This window comes from Falco punctatus (assembly GCF_963210335.1).
Source record: "Falco punctatus genome assembly, chromosome: 7".
Classification (NCBI taxonomy): domain Eukaryota; kingdom Metazoa; phylum Chordata; class Aves; order Falconiformes; family Falconidae; genus Falco; species Falco punctatus.
In genome coordinates, this window is record NC_137587.1 from 31,571,098 (window position 1) to 31,594,003 (window position 22,906).

A 22,906-nucleotide genomic window follows, 5' to 3' on the forward strand; every position below is an offset into this window, starting at 1 on the left:
ATTTTCAGTAGTACTATAAACAAAACATCTTTGCTTTGTTCAAATCTATATACACGTGCTAACCACTCAACATTTTTAGAGGAAAAAACATCAGGTACTGAAAAATCTAGGTTTATCTATGTAATTTCTTACAACTGGGGTAGGACATTTAGTCATAATACACACTCTCATGGAAGTTCAGCAGTACTGTTACAGTAATTCCTGAAAGTAAGCTTTCAAAAACACTTTCAGTAATCTCTAACACTTCACACTTTAAAAAAAAAAGGTAAGTTTGGGACAGCTACAATTTTTACAAAAGTAATCTTTAAGCTATAAAGGCTGGTCATCATTATAAAGGTATCTTCACTGAAGAGAAATGGCAGCAAAACTCCACACGCTTTCCATTAGTCAGTGTGCTTTCCTCTCCCTAAAAACCACATAATTACTGAAGCAAAGTCACAAAAAATAAAAGTTCTGCAATACTTGTCAGAGGAGGTATTTTTATGTCTCCCCAAAAAATAAAGCCTTCTGAATGATTACTAGTTATTAGCTCCCACTGCCCCCAACTAGGATGTACGTTATTACAGCAAAATTACCACCACCACATAGTTTTATCAAACACATAAACATGCAAGGCAAATGTTAGGTTCAGAAATTCTTTGTTTAAAATAATTTGCAGCGTTTCTAAACTATCATTAGGCTTCTAAGCAATAGCATGTACCGCTGGTTTGGGTTGTGTTACAAGCCAAGAATGAAACAGTTTTCTTAATCACTACTTCAATTTCATTCTTTACATATTATAAAAGGAATGCTTACTGTGCACACAAACCCACCCTTGCCTACAATTTAAGATGAGCTACTCCCAAGCGCTTCTAGTAATACTCTAACATATCCTGCTTTGAGCAGGACCAGCTGTATTCTGCATTGCAGGGTACCTGTAAATAGTCAGACTGAATAGCTGTGAGCAGGTGGTCCTTGCTGAGTTCATAGAAGACATCTGAAGTCATGACCTGGGTAAACTCCTCACAGAGGAAATGTAGTGCTTGACGATGTACCCACTTGGAACCGTAGGGCTGAGAGCTCCACTTCAGAATGGCAATTAAGGTGTCTAGTGAGATGCTCTCAGCAATAATATCTTCACAGCCTAGGAAACAAAAATCCAAAATCAATGATGTTGTTACAGAGACACTTTGATCCTGAAAGAATAATGCATATGGCTAGATCTGTAATATAAAGGATTATATGACTCCCAGTGAGAGTAAAAACAGAAGTGCCCTACAGACCAAAGCTGCAAATAGGGTTAAACTCTGACTAAAAGAATAATAATTTTAATTGTGCTTTAGGATTCCAACTATACATATACCTTTTAAAGGCACACAAAACATCACGCCTGCCAGATGAACAACTGGAAGACTAGTTCAGCTCTACTAGAACCTACTCTGGCTGGCTAGCGTACATTATCTGACTGTTTAACACATTTCAAAGCTGCAGATTTGAATTTGAGTCACTGTTGTTCACAGCAGACTCAGAGAAGCCTATAAACTCTAACAGAGGTGTGATTTTTGTCTGTATCACTTCGCACATGGACCCTCCCGTGACAAACCATGCAGAGGAGCAGAAACAAGAACTGTGACATGTTGTTGGTACTCAGCTACTCAGCATCATCTTCTGACTCACAGAGAAGGCAGGAAGCAGTGGCTGCTCTAGGCCACCACCCTGGTCTCCGTATCAAGCAAGGCACAGAAGATGCCAGGACAGGGAGCAAGCCCCTCCTCTGGTGGGGAAGCAGAAAGTGAAGCATCCAAGAGGCAGGTATTCTTACTCATGGTGACTGCTAGTTTCTTCATACCCACTGCTGCATTAGGATTTACTCTTTCACAGACTACATTTCTTCTGAAGAAGAGATGGGATATTTAAGTCTCCTGAAGGGAGATGGAGCAGATTTGGAAGAAATAAGAGGAGACATACCACGGGAGGCTGAAAACATGGGTATTTGGGGTTACTGACTTAAGACATACAGTACCACAATGTTGATAACTTGAAGTCCTCAACAGCACTTTGCTGACTTCATTTGTACATCTGGTTTACATATACACAAAATACTATTTCTACTTGTACTATAAAGATCTAGCAATTTTTTTAAAAAAGTAGTGTTATAGAATTATACATTGCAGTTGCAACCCACTAACGGCCACAAAATTACAGCTGTGCTTATGCCCATGAGATGTCCCCAGACAGTTCAGAGCAGTATGCTTACACTGCAATTATTTTACTTTTTATACACCACCATTTTTCTCTCAGTTTCAAGGACATTCAAAAACTAAACTTTGACAGTTGTTCAGAGAACTGTATCTTATTACTGAGCTCCTGGACTAAGCTGAGGAAGAAAGCGTTTAGCAAGGTAGCATTAACATTTGTCAAGACAAAGATCAAAGAGGTTCTCCTGATGCTATATATTTTTGAACTGGTTGCACATGTAACACAACTAGCAGCAATTAATAGCGTTAAAGAAAATCTTGCTTTTCTACATAAGCCAGCATACAGAATAAGCATTGACTCCATTTCTGTTACAACTAATGATGTGATGGATAAGTTCTTAAGGAGTAAGTAGCAACAAGCGAACATGCTACTTCAAGAAGAGTAGCATTCAAGAGTATCTGTCAAAGCAATTACTACTTAGGAGCAAAAAGTCACTGAAAAGGGGAACTTAAACAGTAAAGCAAAGAAGGTGATACTGGGAAGCAACAGTTTAATAATGAGGCAGATTATAGATTTACCTGTCTTATTAAACACACATTTCTCTACTTAATACTATAAAAAAGCCAGCATGTTAATTATAAAAACAATAATCTGCAATTAGAATTTTTTTAAGCTTAATTATAGAAATATACAGTGTAAATATAACAAATACAGTCAATGGTCAATGAGAATGTTTGCAGCAAATTCCAGGAATATGTCTGAATGTACATGTACTTTTAGAAACAATTTTTATTTTATTTTCTATAAGGAATGTATGAAAATGCCTGTCCTGCAAGGGTAGTTAAGTTTTACACCAGTTCATACCTAAAACAAACTGTCCTCAACAAGCACTTGGATGATTTGCTTTTTGCATGCCTGATTCTGCTGAGAAAAGGAAGAGCATACATCAATGCAGCCACTGATCATAGGGCCAGCAAAAGCATACGCGTTTCTGAACGATGCATTAAAACTGGCATTACACTATTCATCCCAAGTTAGACTCTCCATTTGCTTTTGACAAAGGGGTAAGCGCTGAGTCCTGTTTCAATGCACCTGCTCTCTATTTTACTACTACTTGAAGCAACATGGCACTTCTCAGAGCCACCTATTACCAGTAGGTTACATATTATTACTACTACTACAAGTAAGAACAGATGCCTTACTATAAATGTTGACCTCTAATCTGCGTAGTGAGGAGTAGCCCAAAGCAAGCAGTGAACATGCAGCAAAGATTCGTTAGAGGCACTTGGAACATCAACACAATCATCAGTGGTATAGATGAGAGCAGCAGATAACTGCTCTGAAATACACTCCCTGCGTTTTTGTACAGGTTAGAGAAACTGCCCCCTCTAGGTGGGGGAATTCCCCAGAAACCTGAAGGATAAACCCCACTCTGAAGTCTTAAAAAATTCTGGTCAAGGATCTGAAGGACAGCGTTTTAAAAAAAACCACAGCACCAAACAAACCTACCTTTAAAAAAAAAAAGCTCAAAATACTTCAGCATATGTAAGAAATAAGAGTAAATTAAGTCTGAAGCGTTCCACTTCAGGATCCATTTTTACTTAAAATCTTCCTTATGTTTTTACTTACCTATACAAGTCAGCCATTGACTTTAACTTACACAACAAAGTCCCTCTTCTATTTTGGGGCTCAGAAAAGGAAAAAGTTAAAAAAGTTAGCAGCAAACCTTGCATGGTGCATGAAAGCTGACCATGACTAGTTGCAGTATGCTTACAAAAGAGGAGTTTGCTTCCCTGAGTAAAGGGAAGTTGTCTGAACACTGTTCAGAGAGTTGTCTGAAACAATTCCTTAGGGTCATCTGTTTTGTTGCACTAAGTCTTACCCTGCTAAATTCTAACACAACATTTTGCATGCAATTATTCTGTCTGCATGCAAAGTGATTTCAGCAGATGATCACATCCCCCTGAAGTCTAAAGATTACACGTAAGGACTGCTCCACTTCAAAGGCAGTACGTAAACCCACTCACTGAAATCAGTCACGAGGAAACTCAAGCTGTAAGAGCAAAGAGACTTATCTCAAAGTGAATGCCATTTACAGTATTTCATCTGACACTTATTTTTGAAATAATAAGGATACCTGCCCCCCCTGCAAAGACAGAAAACTGTACTTTCATAAGAAATGCGGTTCCAAAGATTTAAGCAACACATTTATAGAAACAGAGCATCAGCTCAGTCTCAGTTCTTCTGTTAAGTCCAATAATAGCACAACTACCAATACTATGACATCACCGGGTGAAAAACTCATTTAGGGTGCCTAGCAAATGAAACTGTCCTTTTCGTAAGTAATTTCAGCAATGTGTCAGAACTGTGGGATTATTAAAAGTATTTCTTCCACAGTAAACATGAGGTAACAATTGAAGTGTTTTCTGAACATCTAAATAAATTGCAGCAACCCAATTCTAGCTATGGAAGGAATCCAATTTCTTTTCTCCTTTGGTAGAAGGTTTTTTTTGCATTAACAATCAGCCACTTGGCAAAAAAAAATCATCTAATAGCCATGATATTGTTCCTCAGTAGAATAGAGCTTTTTTTCTCATATGAGTACTATTTTATGATATTCTCTGTCTTAAAGGAATGCTACAGGTTTATAGCTTCTTCAAGTTTCAGTGCTTTTCTTTTCTGTCGTCTCCCCCTAAAAAATCTTTAAAAGGAGATTAATAGTTAACTGATGCCAAGCCTGTAAATTGCAGGTGCATTATTTTCCACACTTTAGAACTCTGAAGTACACCAGTTTTGGTTACATGAAGGTACAAAAGTATGTAAAAGTTTTTCAGAAAAGAAAACAAGACCTAAGTAGCATTGGAGATAAAGAAGGGCTCAATGGGCATTAGCGGTCAAACACTGTTGAAGTCTATTGCTAAGTTCAGTACCTCTTTTGAGCTATTTTTAATCTCGCTACTGATTTTTGTAAGCACAAAGATTTAAAACATTCACATACTCCCATCCTTGAAAGGCTGAATTCAGAGTACATCTATTATGGCACAGCTGAAGTATGTAGTGGTATTTTTTTCTGTATTCAAATACAAACCTGATGATTTTATAGCACTTCAGATTAACTCTTACAGCAAAAATAAAATGTGACCTGAAGGTTAGGTCAAGGCAGCATTTTGTGTTATGCTAACCATTCTTCCACAGTGAAAACCCTTAAGTTATTTTGAATACAACACAGCATATTAACCAGACATTTGCCATTAAATTAGGGAGCAGATTAAATCAATGCAACCTGTGTTGTGTAAAAATATTTTCCTTTATGATATGGCAGTTATAGAGCTGTTAAACATTCTAAGATTTTAACAGCTGAATTTTTGAAGCTGTAAGTTTAGCCAGAAATGTAAGGTAATTATCATGTTTAAAGCATTCTATATCTATGGAAAAAGCTCTTTAATGTTTTCTCTCCTAAACAATGGAAATTAATTTACTCTTCTGCTCCTTCCATATACAAAATGCATGAATTTAGGAAGCCTGAAAACTGCATCTGCATCTTTGGCTTCTTGCAGCCATCAGTTGATAATGGCCCTTGACTGGGTTTCAGCATTCCTTAAAATGCACATTGAGGAGCAGCGGCAGGCAGCGCAGCTGGTCCAGCTTAAACAGAAAATAGTCATGGACCAGGAACAAAAAAAATGTCAACTCAACTATAACAAGCCAGAGGGAAGAACTTAACACAGAAACAATGAAAGGCTGGGGGAGGAAGAGCTGATGTTTAAGGGACCGCTGCCAGCTGCCAGCTATCACTGTTCGGTACTTCAGCCATATACTTCCTAAAACACAAGTGGCTGAAAGAAAAACCTGGAAACACTGACCAGATCTGTTTCTCTGCAAACTGTGGCATTGCAAAGAAATGTTATGCCCAGTTGCACAGCTCAGTCAAATTCTTTATCTTTGCGTATATAACCCTGGAATACAGCTGCTCTAAGGGAGATCATTTCTACTTCTTGCTTTCTTCAGTCTTCATAATATGAAACTTAAGCAATAATTTCAGGCTTCAGTACAGGTGAATCATTGTAAGGCGATAATAGGTCAGATTTATGTTAATATTTACTTAATCATACTCAACTTATTTTGAAGTTAAGTGTCAGATTAGTCCCTTTGAGCATTCCTACTGCATTGATAATACAACTGACACACTTGCTCTAATCTTCCCACAATATATTTGTGGGTATTTAATACTGCTACTGCAGGCTTCCTGGAATTTCAGTATTTCATTCTCACCGAGATCAAGGGTACTTTTGATGTCGGATGTTATCTGCCTCTAGATCAAAGGCTGCGCTACTGAATATGGCTTTAAAAAAAAGGTTCTTAGTTCTTATTCTTGTCAAGGGTAAAGTCAACATCTAAAAATAAAAGCAAAGCAAAAAGTCTGAAATTAAGTTATTTTTGTCAATTTTACTTTAGAAAACTTTTTGGAATCAGCAGACAGAAAAGATTCCCAAGCAAAACTATTTCATAGGGTCACAGTATCCAAAAACCTGTAACAGAAAAACATACTGTACCACCACCTCAGCGAGACTATTCATGACAGTAAGCAATAGGGCCAAGATGCAGAAGAGGATTCACATATTTAATATAACTGTCTAATAAAAGAAAGATAACTGAAGTTAAATTCTGCAATGGCAGGGGATGAGGCACCACTGTAAAGACTGGAAGAGGGGATTATTTTAACAACATGTGATGAACAGGACTAGGGAACTGATGTGATTTTAATAACCGTGCTACAGAAGAGGAAGGGATAAGTGATTTTAAACCTGATCTTTGTGAGTCAGTGTGTTAAAACGATCGCACCAGTATGGCTGATGGCGAGCAGCAAGGTAGCATGAAGACACAGAAGCAGGAGCGGAGTGCAGATATAAGCAGGCAGAGCATGGAAACATTCCACTAAGGGATGTGCTTGAACCTCCTGGAGAGGGCTCTAATCCTCACAGCCTCTGTGAAAGCAGTGAAGAGCTTCACTTTTTGATAGTTAACAAACTCTGCAGCACCCTGAACAGCAGTCTCAGTCCTATTAGGTACAAATGGGTTCCAGTATGATCAGCGCTATAGATGATATATGCTTGCTGATTAGTTCATTTATTCAAATGAGTTCACTCAAAGATATAATTCAGTTTCTCTTGGAAGAAATATGACAATCATCAGCTGAAACAAATCAAGCTGAAAGCAGAGCAAACTAAATAAAGTAGCCTTGCCTCACTGGGACAGCAGAGTCATATCACATACCTATACTATCACTGACTTCTTTTTTTGACTGTTATGTTTTAATAGATGGTTTCCCTATGACGGAGCATCACTGTGTTAGTAACGGGAACATTTCCACGGAAACAGTCAAAGCTGAATCATCTGCTGAAACTGAAGAAAAATTACAACATCTGGATACTTAGAAAGGTCCCTGAAGACAAATCAAACTAAAATCTGCTGAAAATAAACAGTCAATCAGAAGCTTTAAAATACATCAACTTCACTTGACACTGTTAAAAATCCCCAGCCAAAACTGAGTAAAAGTGAGCAAAATGAGTTGGAAAGAATATCCAGATAATGACCCCAAAATATTTTCCAGGAAACCAGGGAGACAAGCTTTAGCAAGTTTGCAGCTGGCAAGTGTGAGTGAACTGAATCACAAACTTGAGCCAGGGAGTGTGGAAATCCAGAGAAGAAACTTAAGACTTTAGCTACTGTGAAAGCCAACTGATGGGATCGGTCAGAACTTGGGCAAAACTGGACACCTGCAGCACAACAGAGTAGAAAAGTGCTGTCAGAGGACCCAGCTAAGATTTCATGAAGCTGCCTCTTCAGCGGTCTCCAACACCTATCAATGCTGTCTCTTCTAGCATCACTCTCTGTGTAACATCTAGAAGTGAGATGTTTGAGTGACAGCTTCCAGCAGAGAAGTATGCTAGCTATGAAATCGGGGAATGCGAGGGACACTACTGAAACTAAGAACTCTCATCTACCCTATGTATTACAGTAAAGGAGGACACAGGGCTACGGTCAAATGCCAAAACAAGAACGGTGGTCACTACTAAAGTGCATACTTTGTTAAGCGATCTGTTAGTCAAGTGCAGGCATGTAGTTTTCCCTAATCAAATAAGCTTCCTTTTAATTTTGACTGTAAGATTATACCAGAACAATTCTTCAGTGTTAGCACAGGACCAATGACCTAAACACAAACTCAGCAAACTAAGTAAGAAACTATTAGATACTGACTTCACAGGCATATACAGATTTTCTACAGACCGCTTACTACTTTCTCCTGTAGCTAGGGAACAAAGCACTGATTTGTAAAATCCTAATTAATTCAAGATAATATCTAGACTTGCAGTATCTGATGGGGTGCCAAATTTACATTTGGTAATATTGGATAATACAGTAAGTTTCAACCCTTGCCTGATTTTACTGCATTTCTCCGCTATGTATAACAACCTTCCCACCCCACAGTTCACTGGTCACACACAGATTTACCAGGGAAAGAAGAGACCTCTGAAGACAACTCTGCTTCCTTCCAATGACCATCCCCAAAATGCTACTGCTCTGGTTCATCCAGAGGGCCACCAAGACTGAGCCTATATTGCTGCAGTCACTGGTTCCAGCCACCTGAATGTGATGCTGAGGTGTTCCAAGCCCAGTACAGCTCCTGCCTTTCTTTTTCCTCCCTTAGAGGTAAGGTTAGGAGAAAAATTCCATGGAAAATTTAAGATTTTGTTACCTCTGACTCACAGAATATATATTCCAAAGCATCACTGGTCTGTAGCGCTTTACTGAAAGGAGTGCCAGTTTAATAAATCCAAACACGCTCAATTTAAAGCAAGCAGAAATAATGAAACCTAGCATCAAATAATACGTCAGTTCTGTTTTTCAGCGTTTACTGACACCTAAAAAATAAAAGCCATTTTCCTATCTCTTAAGCGTGCCCAAGTTTCTCTTCGAAGTCCTCTATTTATCATTGCTTATCTGCTTTGATATAATTTAACACTGCTTCATCAGAGCACCTCTACACAGCTGTTCAGTTTAGGGTTCTAATCCGAGGGAAAGAATTAAACCTGTTCATTTATGAAACACTGCATAACTATTCAGTGTCTTAGGGGCTTCACTTACAGTTTAATTCCCTCACTAGTATTCCCTGAGCACACCGAACCCTTTTAGCAGTTGTATATGTGCATGCACCAAGACTTAACTGTACACTTCTATCACGTCTTTATTTTCAACTCATTTTCCTTTCTTGCTTTCACATGATGTACCAAGTTGCCCTATTTTCAAGTACTATCAACTTGCAAATATTGTACAAGAATGAATGTAACACTGTAGTTAAACTGCAGTAAAACTCTTTGCCACTTCCGCATTCCATTCAATATTAGGTTTCTAAGTGTACTTAGAGGGGAACAAAACAAAAAACAAGAAAGATGCAGACAGGCTGGAGCCAGTCCAAAGGAGTGCCACAAAGATGTCCAAAGAGCTGGAGAACCTAGCCTACGATGAAAGGCTGAAAGAGTGAGGTATTTTCTCCCTGGAGATGAGAAGGCTCAGGGTACTCATCACAGTATTCTGGTATATAAAAAGCAGCTACAGAGAGGATGGAGTTGCTCTTTCCACAGGGAGCCACATGGAGGGAAGAGGGGCAACAGGTACAAGGTGCGCTGTGATACACCTTGATCCAAGATATTTTTTACACAGTGACTCACTGGAACAACCTCCCCAGGGACATATTACAGTTCCCCATTACTGGAGGCTTTCAAGATGTGATTGGACCGAGTGCTAGATAATAAGTAGACCAGTAGAATTTTCAATCCTGTCAAATTTCATTTGATAGCTAAAAATTACGGATGTACAGATCTACTGTAAAAGAAATTTTCTTAAAAAAATTAAACTAGCTTAAACAAATCTCGTTGCCAGCGTCTCAGTGAAATCCATTCTCCATTTCTCACCTCAAAGGTAAAATTGCCATCCCCCACCAGCAATTGCTATATCCCATTATGTATAATATGGCCACAAGATAGTTTAAACACCAGCAGATCAAACAACAAGCAAAGCTCCTGCCACCACAAGAGGCATTATTAGTTCACTAGTCTATGCTCTGACATCTCGCCAGAGATTGGAATAACCTTGGCCAACCTCCATGTGCAGGAAGTACATTATCAAGATTTAAGTGATCTTTAAGAATAACGGACAGAGGTGAAACTTTCTACACTAAGTCTGAAAACGGTGACTGTCCCTGCCTTCAGTTCTGTACATCAAGAAGATACTAAAGACCTGGGATTAGTGCAGTTAAGTTGTTTAAATTCACCTTCCAACAGCAAGACTGCAGGCTCGGCATACCCCCTTTGACAAACTACAGCAATAATCACTCAAGTTTACAGCCTTGTTAACATATAGGGACACTTCATAACAAGTCTAAATACTTCCTCCTCTCAACCAGAATCTCTTGTATCCTCCCCCTATCATTTACACCAAAAAAATGGATTATAGATGAAAGTAGATAACAATCACAAATATCAAGATCAGTTACATATGACATAAATAGCATGCTTCAGTAATGATGTCCAATACAATTAAAAGCTCTCACATAGCACTTATTCTGTCCAGAAGACACAGATGCATTATCTACAACTTAGAGATGGAAAACATATTCCTTTTCTTAAAGGAACTGTCAGCCACTGATAGACTTCATAGGCATAGTTACACTGCAACATGGCTAAAAAATTGTTCTAATAAGGTCATACATTCTACAGCAAGGACAGTATTACATACCTTGTGCAAGCATGTTAAACTCCAAGAACAGTGCTATGTGATAAAGCTCCATAGCTTCTTCAGCCCTAGTCATGTTTAGTTTTCCTGCTACAAGAGCCTGAACCTCACTTAAACTGCCCACTGAAGGGCTGGAGTGCAAAACTGAGAGGTCCACCACATCTGTATACATACAGTTCAAAATAACCTTAGCGTATTTTTTTGGTATGATAGATTCATCCAATATAATTCTAGTTGGAGTTCGTAGAGTTCGGTCTGTGATTTCTTCACCAGTTCGTATCCTCCTCTGCAGCAAGTGACGAAAAAACGGAGATCGTGATGAAATAATAGCTTTGTGAGCTCTGAGCTCTTCATCTAGACAGTTCTGACTTCCACCAAAAGTTTCAACTAAGTCAGAGTTGGATGAAAAGCTAAGAACCACATCATAGTAGCACATGTAATCAAAGAGTGCACGCATGTCAACATCTAAGGAATTTGGTGTTCCAAATTCTTCACTAAGCTGCACAAGGATATCAACATTTTGGAATCTTGAATCCTCCATTCCAAACTCTCCTGTATAAAGGTAGTGTAACAAAGCAGAAAACATAGGCATATCTATGCCAGCTGTGTTAATATCCATTATTATTTCTGCCCCATACTCCGGTGAGGAAGAAAGAAGAGTCTTAAAAAATGGACACCTTGCCGCCAATATCGCACGATGCACAGGAAAACAAGTTTCTTGAAATATTAAGTCTACATCGGTACAATATTTGTACTGATAAAGTTCAGCCATGTCTTTTTGTAGCGTCCTGGCTTCTGGTCTTGCCAAATTAGCTTGCAGATAAAGTTCCTTTAAGGCTGACGTCCCTTCATATTCTTCTACTAATGCATTAACATCTCTGACATCCCAGCCCGAGAGGAGCTCACGCATCTGCTTGGCATGATCAGCAGATCGGCTAGATTTCCGACGCTTAATGAATTTCTTTTTGAGGGTGGCAAGGCCAGAGGTTTTCTTTTTCTTGTCTTGAGGTTTCTCGTGGCCATGGTCAAGGCTATACAGCTTTGATTCACAGCCATAACCTTGATGAGAGTAGGATGATGTCCCTGAAGGCAAAAAGGAAAATTGAACACATTTATTCTTTAAATTTAAAGGGAAGGTCCGTAACACCTGAACAGTTCGTCAATGTCTCTGTAAGTTACACAGTTTTTCCTTCTCCTCAGATCAGATAATTTAACAAGTTGGAAACCTGGCTGAAGCCTTTTCTAGACGTTAAGAAAAAAAATGGGGTTTTTTTTGCATCTAAAAATTTTGTTTGTTTGTTTTTTAAACGTACTCAATGTTAAGAGCCAAGGAGCAGCTATTGACGTAGCTCTGTAGCTCATGGTACATTTATCTAAGTGGGAAGAGAACACTGCGGTTATGGCATTACAAGCGTCATTGTATTAACTAGCTAAGTGCAGAATACAGCCTTTTTAAAAACTTGTATGGTCTCAGCAAAATAGTAGCACCTGCAACCACCCCTTCAAAGTGATTTTTCAAATTATTTTATTCCAGTGTTAAGTGTCATTTCAATGACAAAAGCATACCTGGCATCAGATAGTTATTAGTCACAAGAAAAAAGGAGGGGGACAACCCCCCCCCCCCAAAAAAAAAAAAAAAAGAACACTGTACCAAAATATTCAGCGAAACTCAGTACAATGAATTAATTTTCAATGCATTTAACAAGAAATTAAAAAACCTGTCATATGATAATCAAGTAATGCTGAAAGTCAAACACATAAAATGGGCTTCTTGCCACAGAACTGTAAACGCCAATTTGTGCATATACCACATTTAGAAGAATACGAAGAATGGAAGTTTTACTGTATTATTAAAGAGGTCATTTGAATAGAGCATTATAAATTTAAGGTATATATATAATTATTTTTCCCCTCACAATAATTTATAGGGAAGTTATTTAATGAATCACACATGTAATGAAAAGAAAAATAGATTCCCCTCAACATTATCTGTGTTACTCACCTGACCTGTTCTGCTAGAGCCTTTGCTGACTATCAGTTTGAGCCTAGCTGCATGTACAGTAATACTGAGAGCAATTCAGTAAGAAAAAGAGGAATTAGAATCTGCATTGCACAGAAGCAGAGCTGCTGTCAAAGGGTTATCTTCTAATTTAACTTTATTTACAGAATTTTTGCTCTAAGCCACATAGTGAAAAGTGTCAGACACGACAAGAAAAAAAAGTAAGTAGACAAACACAACTACTCCCAGACAAAGGAAGTAACCATAAGAAAACATTTTCAAATGGTATACAGATTAGTAACAGTAACAGGATCATCTGAAGTAGCATTTGTAAACTATTCCCCAAAGTAAACTGACATGTTTCCAGTATTACACTTTACTACCTTTAATACCTAGTATTACTAGCTTTACTACTTGTTGCCTTTTTTTGGATCTTTAAGTGCAAAGCACAGCCAACCACTAGAGTTTCCATGGCCTTTTATAACTGGTTCTATCATTGCCCTCTCACAGTTCCATTTGTTTCAGGTAGATTTGAAGAGATGCTATTTTGCTATGCTATTTTGACAGCGATGTATGGGCCAGTCTATCAAAACAGTGCTTTTAGTTACAATGTTATTTCAAAGAAGTATATCTTAAAGTTTCTGCTGTATCTTTCAAAGTTCAAGTTGTATTTGAGAGCACAACAACTGTAGCAATCTAAGATTTCTGTAGCTTGTTTTATTACTTAAGTCTCTATAATTCTAAGTAACCTTATACACCAGCTTTTTTGCCAAGCTAATTAAAATTCCCCCAAATCATGAAATGTAATGGGTTTACAATTCATTAGTGAAAACTATTGGAAGGAACTTTGCTTTCTTTGAGGAAAGACCTCTAACCATTTCATCCATGCTACACTAAATTTTGCTTCATCAGGCAACGTGTCATTATATTGACATTTAAAGACATTAAAAAAATATCAATTTAAATGAAGAGAACAGCAAAAAACTCAAGACAACTTCAATGAAGAGGCTGTGCTGCAAAACCCACCACAAAAATTCCTTCCACATGCTATAATAGGTAACACAATAGAAAAGCAGAGATTCAGTCTCCTGCTGATAGTGGCAAGGCTAGAATTTCTGCTCCATTTAAAGAGTATCGATTACATTTCACAATAGAAGTATAACTACACTTTAGTCACTCTATAATGATAGATTCTGCTCCAAGAGAAGATGCCAACCTACTTTGAAGTACCCTGGGTTCCAATAGCAAATTTGAGTATGCAGAACATTCTTTTCTATTCCACTAAAGAAAAAAAAATAAAAAAATCACACAAGTCGTAATTTCTTTCTTCCTGATGGCTGCCCTGACATATTACTTGCACATGAATCATCACAAGATACTAAAACACCATCCAAACCTGCAAACTGTGCTATTAACCCTTACAAACAGATAAAATGCTGCTACAGAAGTGCCACCACACAACTGCATTTTGCCAGAGGCAGAAGCAGAAATGCACTGGCACAGCCTCTCTGGGCTCACAACAGCTGGTGGTTCCATATCCATCAAAAAAAAGAATTTTGAGGAGTCACTTTTTGACCTGCATGTATTCCTTCGTAAGGCAGCAGCATTACAGGCAGGAAACAGAAATTTATTCCCCACTTCTACACTAAAAGGCATCAATCTATTAAATGTTGTTAAAAAGCAATAGCTACTTCATGCCCCTGGACCCTATCTAGCTTTGAACAGATAAATATTTACAAGAAACAGATGATTGCCGAGAGAAACTACTTGGGCACTTGACAATGAATAATGGGATGTCTAGTCTCCTCTGCATGCCTACACAATCTAAAGTCTAATTATAGAGTTCTATTTAAAATAAACATCTTTAACAGATGTACCACCCTAGAAACTGTTGGGAAATCTTCCTCCTGAACACTGCAGACAAAACAGCAAGGAGATGACTAGTTAAGCCTTTGCTAAAACAAAAGCATTTTTTGTAGTAAGAGCACTGTGTTATTTTCACTAATTTATCCACTCTTCATAAAATGTAAGCAAATTCAGCATTAGTGTCAATTAACAATGGGAGCTCATCCTATGAAGCTACTGTGCTTTGCCAGATCAGTCTCAGCTTTTAATACTCATCCTACATTTACTATGTAACACAGCACAGCACTTGAACGGTAAAGCAGTGTGTCTAAAACAAACCCATAGTCCTGAATCCAGTTTCCAGGAATAATAAGGCAACTAAGACATATTATGCGGCTATTGTAACTCTAGTCCCTTTATTTCCAGTTCTACTTTGGGACAGTAGAATAGATCTAATGCCTTCTACATTAAAAACAAACAAAAAACCTGTAAACATTGACTTAATACTAAAACATCATTATTCTAACAAATGATGAAACCCTCAGCTATCAGTTTTAGGATACATCTGTTTTCTACTGAGACAGTTACACACACCAATCATCCAAACAAGAATCAAGATGAGAAGGAGTCAAAACTCCACAAAGTGGGAAGAAGAGATGTAAGTCTGTGACGTAGATAGCACACTTCCTCTACTAGCGCACTCAGGTAAGTGCCATCATAGCACTGCAAGATTTCAGCAAGCATTTTGACTAGAACACTCATTTCCCTTGCCTGAGACAGCCACATGCTTTTAGGGCTTCCTCAAAAGTCTGAGCCACAATTTTGAACGGGTAATAGGGAACAGTAAATTTATCATACTGCATAATGGGTTTCTATTTTGAATTTCATAATGAAAAGCATCAATAAAACTTCCCATGTACTAAGTAGAAAGTTTCTGGGACATTTAATGAAGCCTTTGGAGCTCTTGCCTCTTCAAATCTGCTCAGGTGTTTCAGCATGCAGATCTGCCTATATTCACATGTAATAAAAATCTTTTTAGTTGTAATTTTCAGAAAGTATATGTATAAACTGGGGCAAAAAAAATACTACTGTTAGTTATGATATACTAAAAATATATAAAGCCTTAAGCAGGACTTTACAGCATGGATATCAAAGATGTTAGTCCTAAAAGTTTTTCCTTGACATGCTATGACAGTGCACACAGAATTTTTAGCCCAGAGCCCAGGTCTTTACATGTAACAGTTTGTGGGCTGTCCTCTACTCAGATCTCCAAAAGCGAGGAGTCTCACAAAAGCTGAGATAAAAAATTATAAAGCAAGTAAATTTGTTTATGAAGTATTTATGTTATTTACTGCTAAGATCATTCTTCAGGCTGTCAGGGCTGGGGGTTTTCTAAGCAAAAACCTGCCTTCTTTTAGACTCATCACATTACTCTCACACTATAAATAATAGTTCTTAGATCCACACAGAGTATTTTTGCACTAGGCTGAAAAGCACATAAAAGGTAACACCCAGTTATGACTGGCATAAGAAATACTTTCTTAAGGGCACGTCAACTAATGTTTCCAGTTAAGTAAGGTCCTTGCTTGTAAATAATACTGTTAGGACAGTAAGTAACCCATTCCCCATTTACAGGAACAGGAGAAGGACAGGAGAAAAAGTTGTCTTCAGGACTGCGTGGTACTTTGACAGGCTTATTAGCAGAGATATCCCTTCTAGCAATAAGGAAGTGATTGATGCTGATTAGATAATGCCAATACTACAATGAATACTGATGATCAAGAGTTTTATATGCTTGAACACAGTTTCACAGAAAATCTGAGGAAGAAGAGTAGAAAATGGTAGATAGTATTAACAGAGAGCAAGTGCTCATGAACTGGGAAAACTAGCATGCATGGTTTAATTATCACAAAAAGTCCACTTCATTCAAATAACCTGGCACTGGCTTACTAGCAAATGGTAGATCAACTCATTGCATACGCAGGCCAAAGAGAAACTGGACAGTAATGAAACTCATGCACGATTGAGCTTGAATGTATTCAAACTGGTGACCTAGAAAATAAAAGCTCTGCATAACATTAGGACAAGAAAATCAAATCCGTTGCATACACAATTCAAGTCATTCATGAAAGTGACAAGATAACTGGGAAGAGTTACCTATGAATGTCTGTTGTGTCTGTGAATTTCCCCCTACCCTGGGGGAACAGGAGTGAGGGTAGTTAGATGCATTAGCACCCATTTTCTTCAGTCACTCAGGCATTCCGCCTGCTGGCTCTTCAATGTATAATCCCATAATCCTTTATATTATAATCTTCAATCCCAGGTCCAGCATCCTGTTCCTCCATTTCTGAAGAACAAAAACACCAATAAATTACTTAATTTTTTTCCCCAGTAGGTATTATGTGATTTGGTTAAAATAAACTCAGCCTCCAGCACACAGTATTTTCATAAATTAAAACCACAAACATTTCCAAGATAGCTTTTTATTTGAAATACTAAAGCAATACCAAAATATATTTTCATTTTCTAAAATAATGTGTAATTTTCAAAACCATTCACAAATCAGTATGATAAACTGCAACAAGGAGCAGGATGGCTATCAAACTTTTAGCTAAGAAACTTTCAAGGAGTTGGTCTAGACTAGATATGCTCCTTTAACTATACCAAGACAGACTTTTCATATATGCTGATATGTTTACATATTGTTATAAAAATCCCACATTGAATTATACTGTCTGAGAAAACAGAACAAACCAATCCCATTGGAGGTTATAACTCATCACTGTTTTCAGCTCCATTTTGATTTCACACCATTTACACAGTTCTCATTCAGTCCTACTTTTCAAGTTCAGGTTAGTAGCTAGAAGTAGGTTTATAACAAAAATAAAGCTTTTAAGCACTCATCTGTTGTTTTATTAGGCATTTGAAAACATTCTAAAGTCAATTCTGAGGAAATTTGAACAAGGAGTAATTGCTAAACATACAACAGGAATATTAATTTATTGCTATATTAGCAGCGTTCAAAAATTAATACTGCAAAATGAAAGTTACCACAATGTAGAACTGCCTACTGTCCAGTTGAACATGTGCCTCCATCCAAAACATCAACGCACAGGTAAGAAAAAGTGACACAAAGCTAAAGCCTATACCAAGAATTTTTTTGGACTCCATTCAATATTGTGAACTAAACTGTATGTGGCTAAATAGGTGTACGTAGATATGTAGCTAAATTCTACCATGTTGTCACAGCAGTACCTATATTTGCTATATGCTCCCAACTTGATCTTCTCAATACACCTATAGCATGTCGAATTGCAGGTGCCATGCAAGAGCTCATGTTTCAAGAACGCTGTAGTACTGTTCCAGTCTCTCTGCTTTAATAATCAGCTCATTTCTGGCATGAGGAGTTCAGAAGAGTGAGTTACTGTGACACTGGGAGGTGAGGTATGATTCACAGGGGAGAGGCACACCTGGCCTCTTAATACAAAGGCAGCATGGAAAGCAGATCCTGGGGAGCAGAAAGCGAGAGACAGGCTGGGAAGGAAAAGGCTGCAAACTGCTGTAAGCATGGCGGGGGACAGACAGGGGGGACAACACAAGGGCCCCAGGATTTGAGGGCTGGCTACATGAGGATGAAGAGTAGACAAGGGTTTGGAGACCTGGCTTTATAGACAATGGGTATGTGAAAAGGTGAGGCACAGGCACAGGACTGACGCACTGTGGAAGCACAAGAGAGTGTATCATTGCCAGACATCTGATGCCTTAGAACAAGGTTCCTAAAATCAGACCTTTTGGCATTTGTGGTCTCTGACATCAGATGTTTTTTTTCTCCAAAAGGAACCACACTGCTTCACACTAGACATGATGTACAGGCAGAACTGCTGCTCTAGAGAGCTCATAGTCCCTGTCTGCCTCACGCAGCTGCAGCCTGCTGATCACTACCTGAATTCTGCTAAGGCAAGACACATAACTATAACAACACATCAGCTTTCCTCGTATTATGCAGGCCAACTTGAGCCAATCTACAGGCTTGCAAATGCAGGAAGGAGGAACTCCCACGCGTGCCCTCCCTAGCTAGGTGGCAAAGTCTCCTCACTTGCCTACAACCCGATGCTCTTCTTAAACTCTACGCCAATTCAGCTTGCTACTCATCAGGAAACAGGAAAATAAAATACCTTCCTACATGAATAGCGAGCCTGCTCAGGATGAAGTTAGAAACCAGAACATGGGCAAAATGTGCAACATCACACCAGCAAACACCAGTAAATCTTCTTAGCAAATGCCAGCTGTTGGATGACTTCAGTTGTAGCCAATGCATGTACTCATTTTCCTCCTTGTGCAGAAATAAGCTAGCTATTCTAAGGTAACAAAATCCGTATGGATGTTGACATCTTCGCCATACGTGGAAAGCCCCACTGATTTAAGAAAAACACTTAGAAAATTATATCATTAAAACAGGGACACTCAAGTGATTTGTGTATCCACACAGAATATGCTGCTTAAATGTGGTGCCTGTTTCCAGATGGAATTTGTTACATTCAGTACAAGCTTTGTGGAGGTAAAAGTAACCTTTCAAGTTTGAATGCCAATTCTTTCACAAATAAATGCCAGCATCCTGAGTACATATCCCAACAACTTCCTTTTATCAGCTAAAATTGGACTTGGTTCATTTGGACAAGAGTCCTGGAATAATGCCACTTTCCTCTTCTGCATTCAGCTGTGGTGTGATAACTTGTCTATTAGATGTCTACTAATGCTTTTCAGTTCTTCCTGACATGGGAAAAAGCCCAGGAGCCAAATATAAGACGGAAGAAAAAAAAGTGGGGTCGTTTTTTTGGTTGTTTTTTGGTGTTCTGTTTTTGGGGTTTTTTTTTGCTAGCAAGCACAAAATATACATAATCAAGTCCCAGGTTTGAGGTTAATACCTTCCACTTGGCAACAAGCATACCCCAGAAGAGGGAAGGAATGTGATCAAGGAATAGACACAACTGTTCAGTAAGATTAGCATTCGGTGCTTGAATTTGCAGAACAACAGGATTTAAATTAATTGAAAAATGTCAATACAACAAAAAGCTCCTAAAATATCCAATACATAAAGTAATTTTATTTAGACACTTCCCACAAGAACACTGTTATAAATTAAACCCAAGTGAGTATTGTGCAGAATCAATTCACTCAGTAAATTTAAAATATGTAATTTAAGTAATACAGGACAGTGTAAAAACAGTTTCATATCAAAGCTGTATACATATAAACTTCTGTAACATGAATTTAAGTAAAACCAAACATGCCAGGTTTCAGTGAAGGAGTTCGTTGCAGAGTAGGCACTGTGATCAGCCACTTACAGATGCCAAAACTTCTGTGCCTCCTTTCAAATTTAACTGTGCACTGCTTGGTCATGTGTATACTGGCTGACCTCTGCAGAGCATTTCACATCTTGAATTTCAAACACCTTGTAGTTCATAACAAAATGCATTGTGCCCAATGGCTCAAATATATGGCTTTACTCCCACTACTGCCCTTAACCTCATGTACCAACTGAAAGTATGATCTTTCTATTTTTCATTACATCACTAAATTTTACAAGATAACATTGTATAACCCATGTTGTATTTCCCAATTTAAGCTGGCAGCAGCTATGAACTCTGTCCTTGAGGAAGCCCTGCCTTCCGCTCTTCATTCTTACATCCCCTTTCCTTACCTTGTCTGTTCTGGCTCAAATATTCCATGACCCATATGAACTGCCCCATGCTAAAACCAACCTAGACAAGTTTAAACAGTACCAGTTACCCAACTGGTTTGTTAGGCCATCACAGAACACTCACACCAGCACAGGTGGAGTAAGACAGACTTGGAAACAAGCTGCCAGAGCCAGGACTGCATCTTTTGACAGTAAGATGTACTTGAGCCACTCATGCATTCAGGTGTCTTTTTTTTTTTTTTTTTTTTTTTTTTTTTTTTTTTTTTTTCCCCCCCCCCCCCCTCCTCCTCCTCCTCTTTTTTTTGTTGTTGTTGTGGTTGGTTGGTTTGGTTCGCTAGTGTCCACTTCAGCCTCTACACTAAACCTAGCCTACCTGCACGGAAGTCAGTCTTACACATAACCTGCTGATTCTAGCACAAACATAAATACATCTTAGTTACCACAAAAAAATGCCAAATCAAGAATGTTGTTTCACATGGTGAAAGACAGCTGTAGGAGATGAACACAAAAATGAAGAAACACCTCCAAATCACAATTAGATCTTCAACTGCAAAAGAAAAGAAAGATTTTGTCTCTCCTTGCAGAAGTTATCAGCATACCAAAAGCCTCTGTATTTTGATGTAGTTGAAGAATTTTTTTAATTTAATTTTAGCCTCAAAACACAGTTATGAATTTTTTTTTTTTGTTTAAGAACTACCATCAGGTGAACTTTTTCTTACCTTTCTGTTAAGAGTTTATATGCATTCATATAAGCATTATCAAAAGAAAACTAAATTCAACACCTGCTGACCTACTGAAACAGGATCTCTTGTTGAGAGCAGTGACACACACAGATGTGCACTATGTACGCAGGGCAAAAAAAGTTAAACTATGCCAAAGCTTGTTTCAAAAAAGCCTGCACTGCAGAAATACTATATGAAGTATGTTAAATGAAACCAGGAAGCTTTAGAAGCCAAAATTGCCACCCCAATTGCTACAAAAAGCAGAGAAGTACTTACAGATTACACTGATATTCAGAGCAGAATAAAATTAAAATTAAAACCAAATCCAGTTAAAAGTTTCAGTACCTGAAATAAGTTTCTCAGTCTTCTCAATACTTGTCACACTGAACCTAAAATCCTAAGAACCTAAGACGACTTGCATCTGAAGTGTCTGGGCTGACAGCCAGGAATTCCTGGATTGGGAATTTTGATTTAACAAAAAGTCTGTGTACAGGATGGACTTTGGATAACAGTGACACTTTGTTTATAGTCATCACTCAATACAAAGGTTTCTGTAGTCCACTGGGATCCAGTTAATATAAAGGGCAAGGTGGGGAGCATTATAACACATTTTACAACCAAAAGCATTTGACTTTTTCCCCTCTAAAATTTTAAGCATTTATTCTATTTCTTCTGGAGTTGTTGCCATAGGATTATGAAATAGCATAATCCTAAGACCAGAGTGGGAAATTGTATCAAGTCCGTGCACATACTTGTACCAACGTGATTTTTTCAGGTTTTACATTTTACCTAACATATTTTACATTTACTCTGAGTAAATGACAACACAAGTATCACAAGCATACCTTAGTCAAATTTGCTTAGATTTTTATCTAGACCAAAAATGCTATGCTATTCTGCCCCAACGGTTTCTTTCAAGTAACAAGGAAGTGGAACTGTAATGCAAGATGAAATGACAACATACAGCAGTAAATTGGTATATTGGGCGGAGGGAGGAATTTAAAACACTAAATTGATATTTGAAAGTGATAAACCCAGTAAGGAATTCTTCAACTAAATTTTAGCAAGGACAAGCTTATTTTCATAGGGATGAGGTAAACTGGTAACTAAAAGAAAGAACCCATGAGAACGGACCCCTGCCATTGTCCCTAGGGTACATCCCACCAGCTTGCCTTAACAACCCAAACCTTCCTGTGGCAGAGCAGTGGTCTGGAGACCAACACAGAGCCCTGAGCCATCACAAAGGAATTCAGGAACAATACCATGTTCAGCAGAATGGCTCTACAGCTCCCATCCACTGGGAAGTCTCCAAAGCCAGCCCCGGCCATGCTGGTTGTTCCACAGTATCACTACTGGAATTACCAGCCAGCAACACCCAAAGGGACAAGCACTTAAAATAAAGAGAAAGCTGTTTGTGGCTGGAGTTCCAAATGTTTGTTCAGATGTGCGTTTACTATCTAACTCATTTTCTTACTGTCGTACTCAGGGGATGGTTCTCCAAGGAAGCGAAGCAGACAGGAACTGAATACTACTCATCCTGACCCTCCTCTTATTCCATGGATGGGACACTCGAGAGAAGCACTGGCATACTCACAGAGTTTGCTGTATAAGCATACACACTAAAGAAATTAATACATATGGGGCAGCGCTGTGTAATTGGTTAACTCT

At 38.3% G+C, this 22,906-nt stretch overlaps 1 protein-coding gene across 5 annotated transcripts in view; it reads right to left on the reverse strand.

The window, feature by feature from the left end:
• BTBD7 (BTB domain containing 7) overlaps positions 1 to 22,906 on the reverse strand; it is a 55,018-nt gene that overhangs the window by 17,054 nt on the left and 15,058 nt on the right. For all 5 annotated transcript variants that reach the window (XM_080396238.1, XM_080396239.1, XM_080396241.1 and 2 more), the window contains 3 exons: positions 16,973 to 17,162; positions 10,975 to 12,054; positions 915 to 1,123 (listed from right to left, as the gene is read on the reverse strand). In XM_080396238.1, coding sequence (XP_080252364.1) covers positions 915 to 1,123; positions 10,975 to 12,054; positions 16,973 to 17,054 — 1,371 coding nt within the window. In that variant the 5' untranslated portion in view covers positions 17,055 to 17,162. The remainder of the gene's footprint in view (positions 1 to 914; positions 1,124 to 10,974; positions 12,055 to 16,972; positions 17,163 to 22,906) is intronic.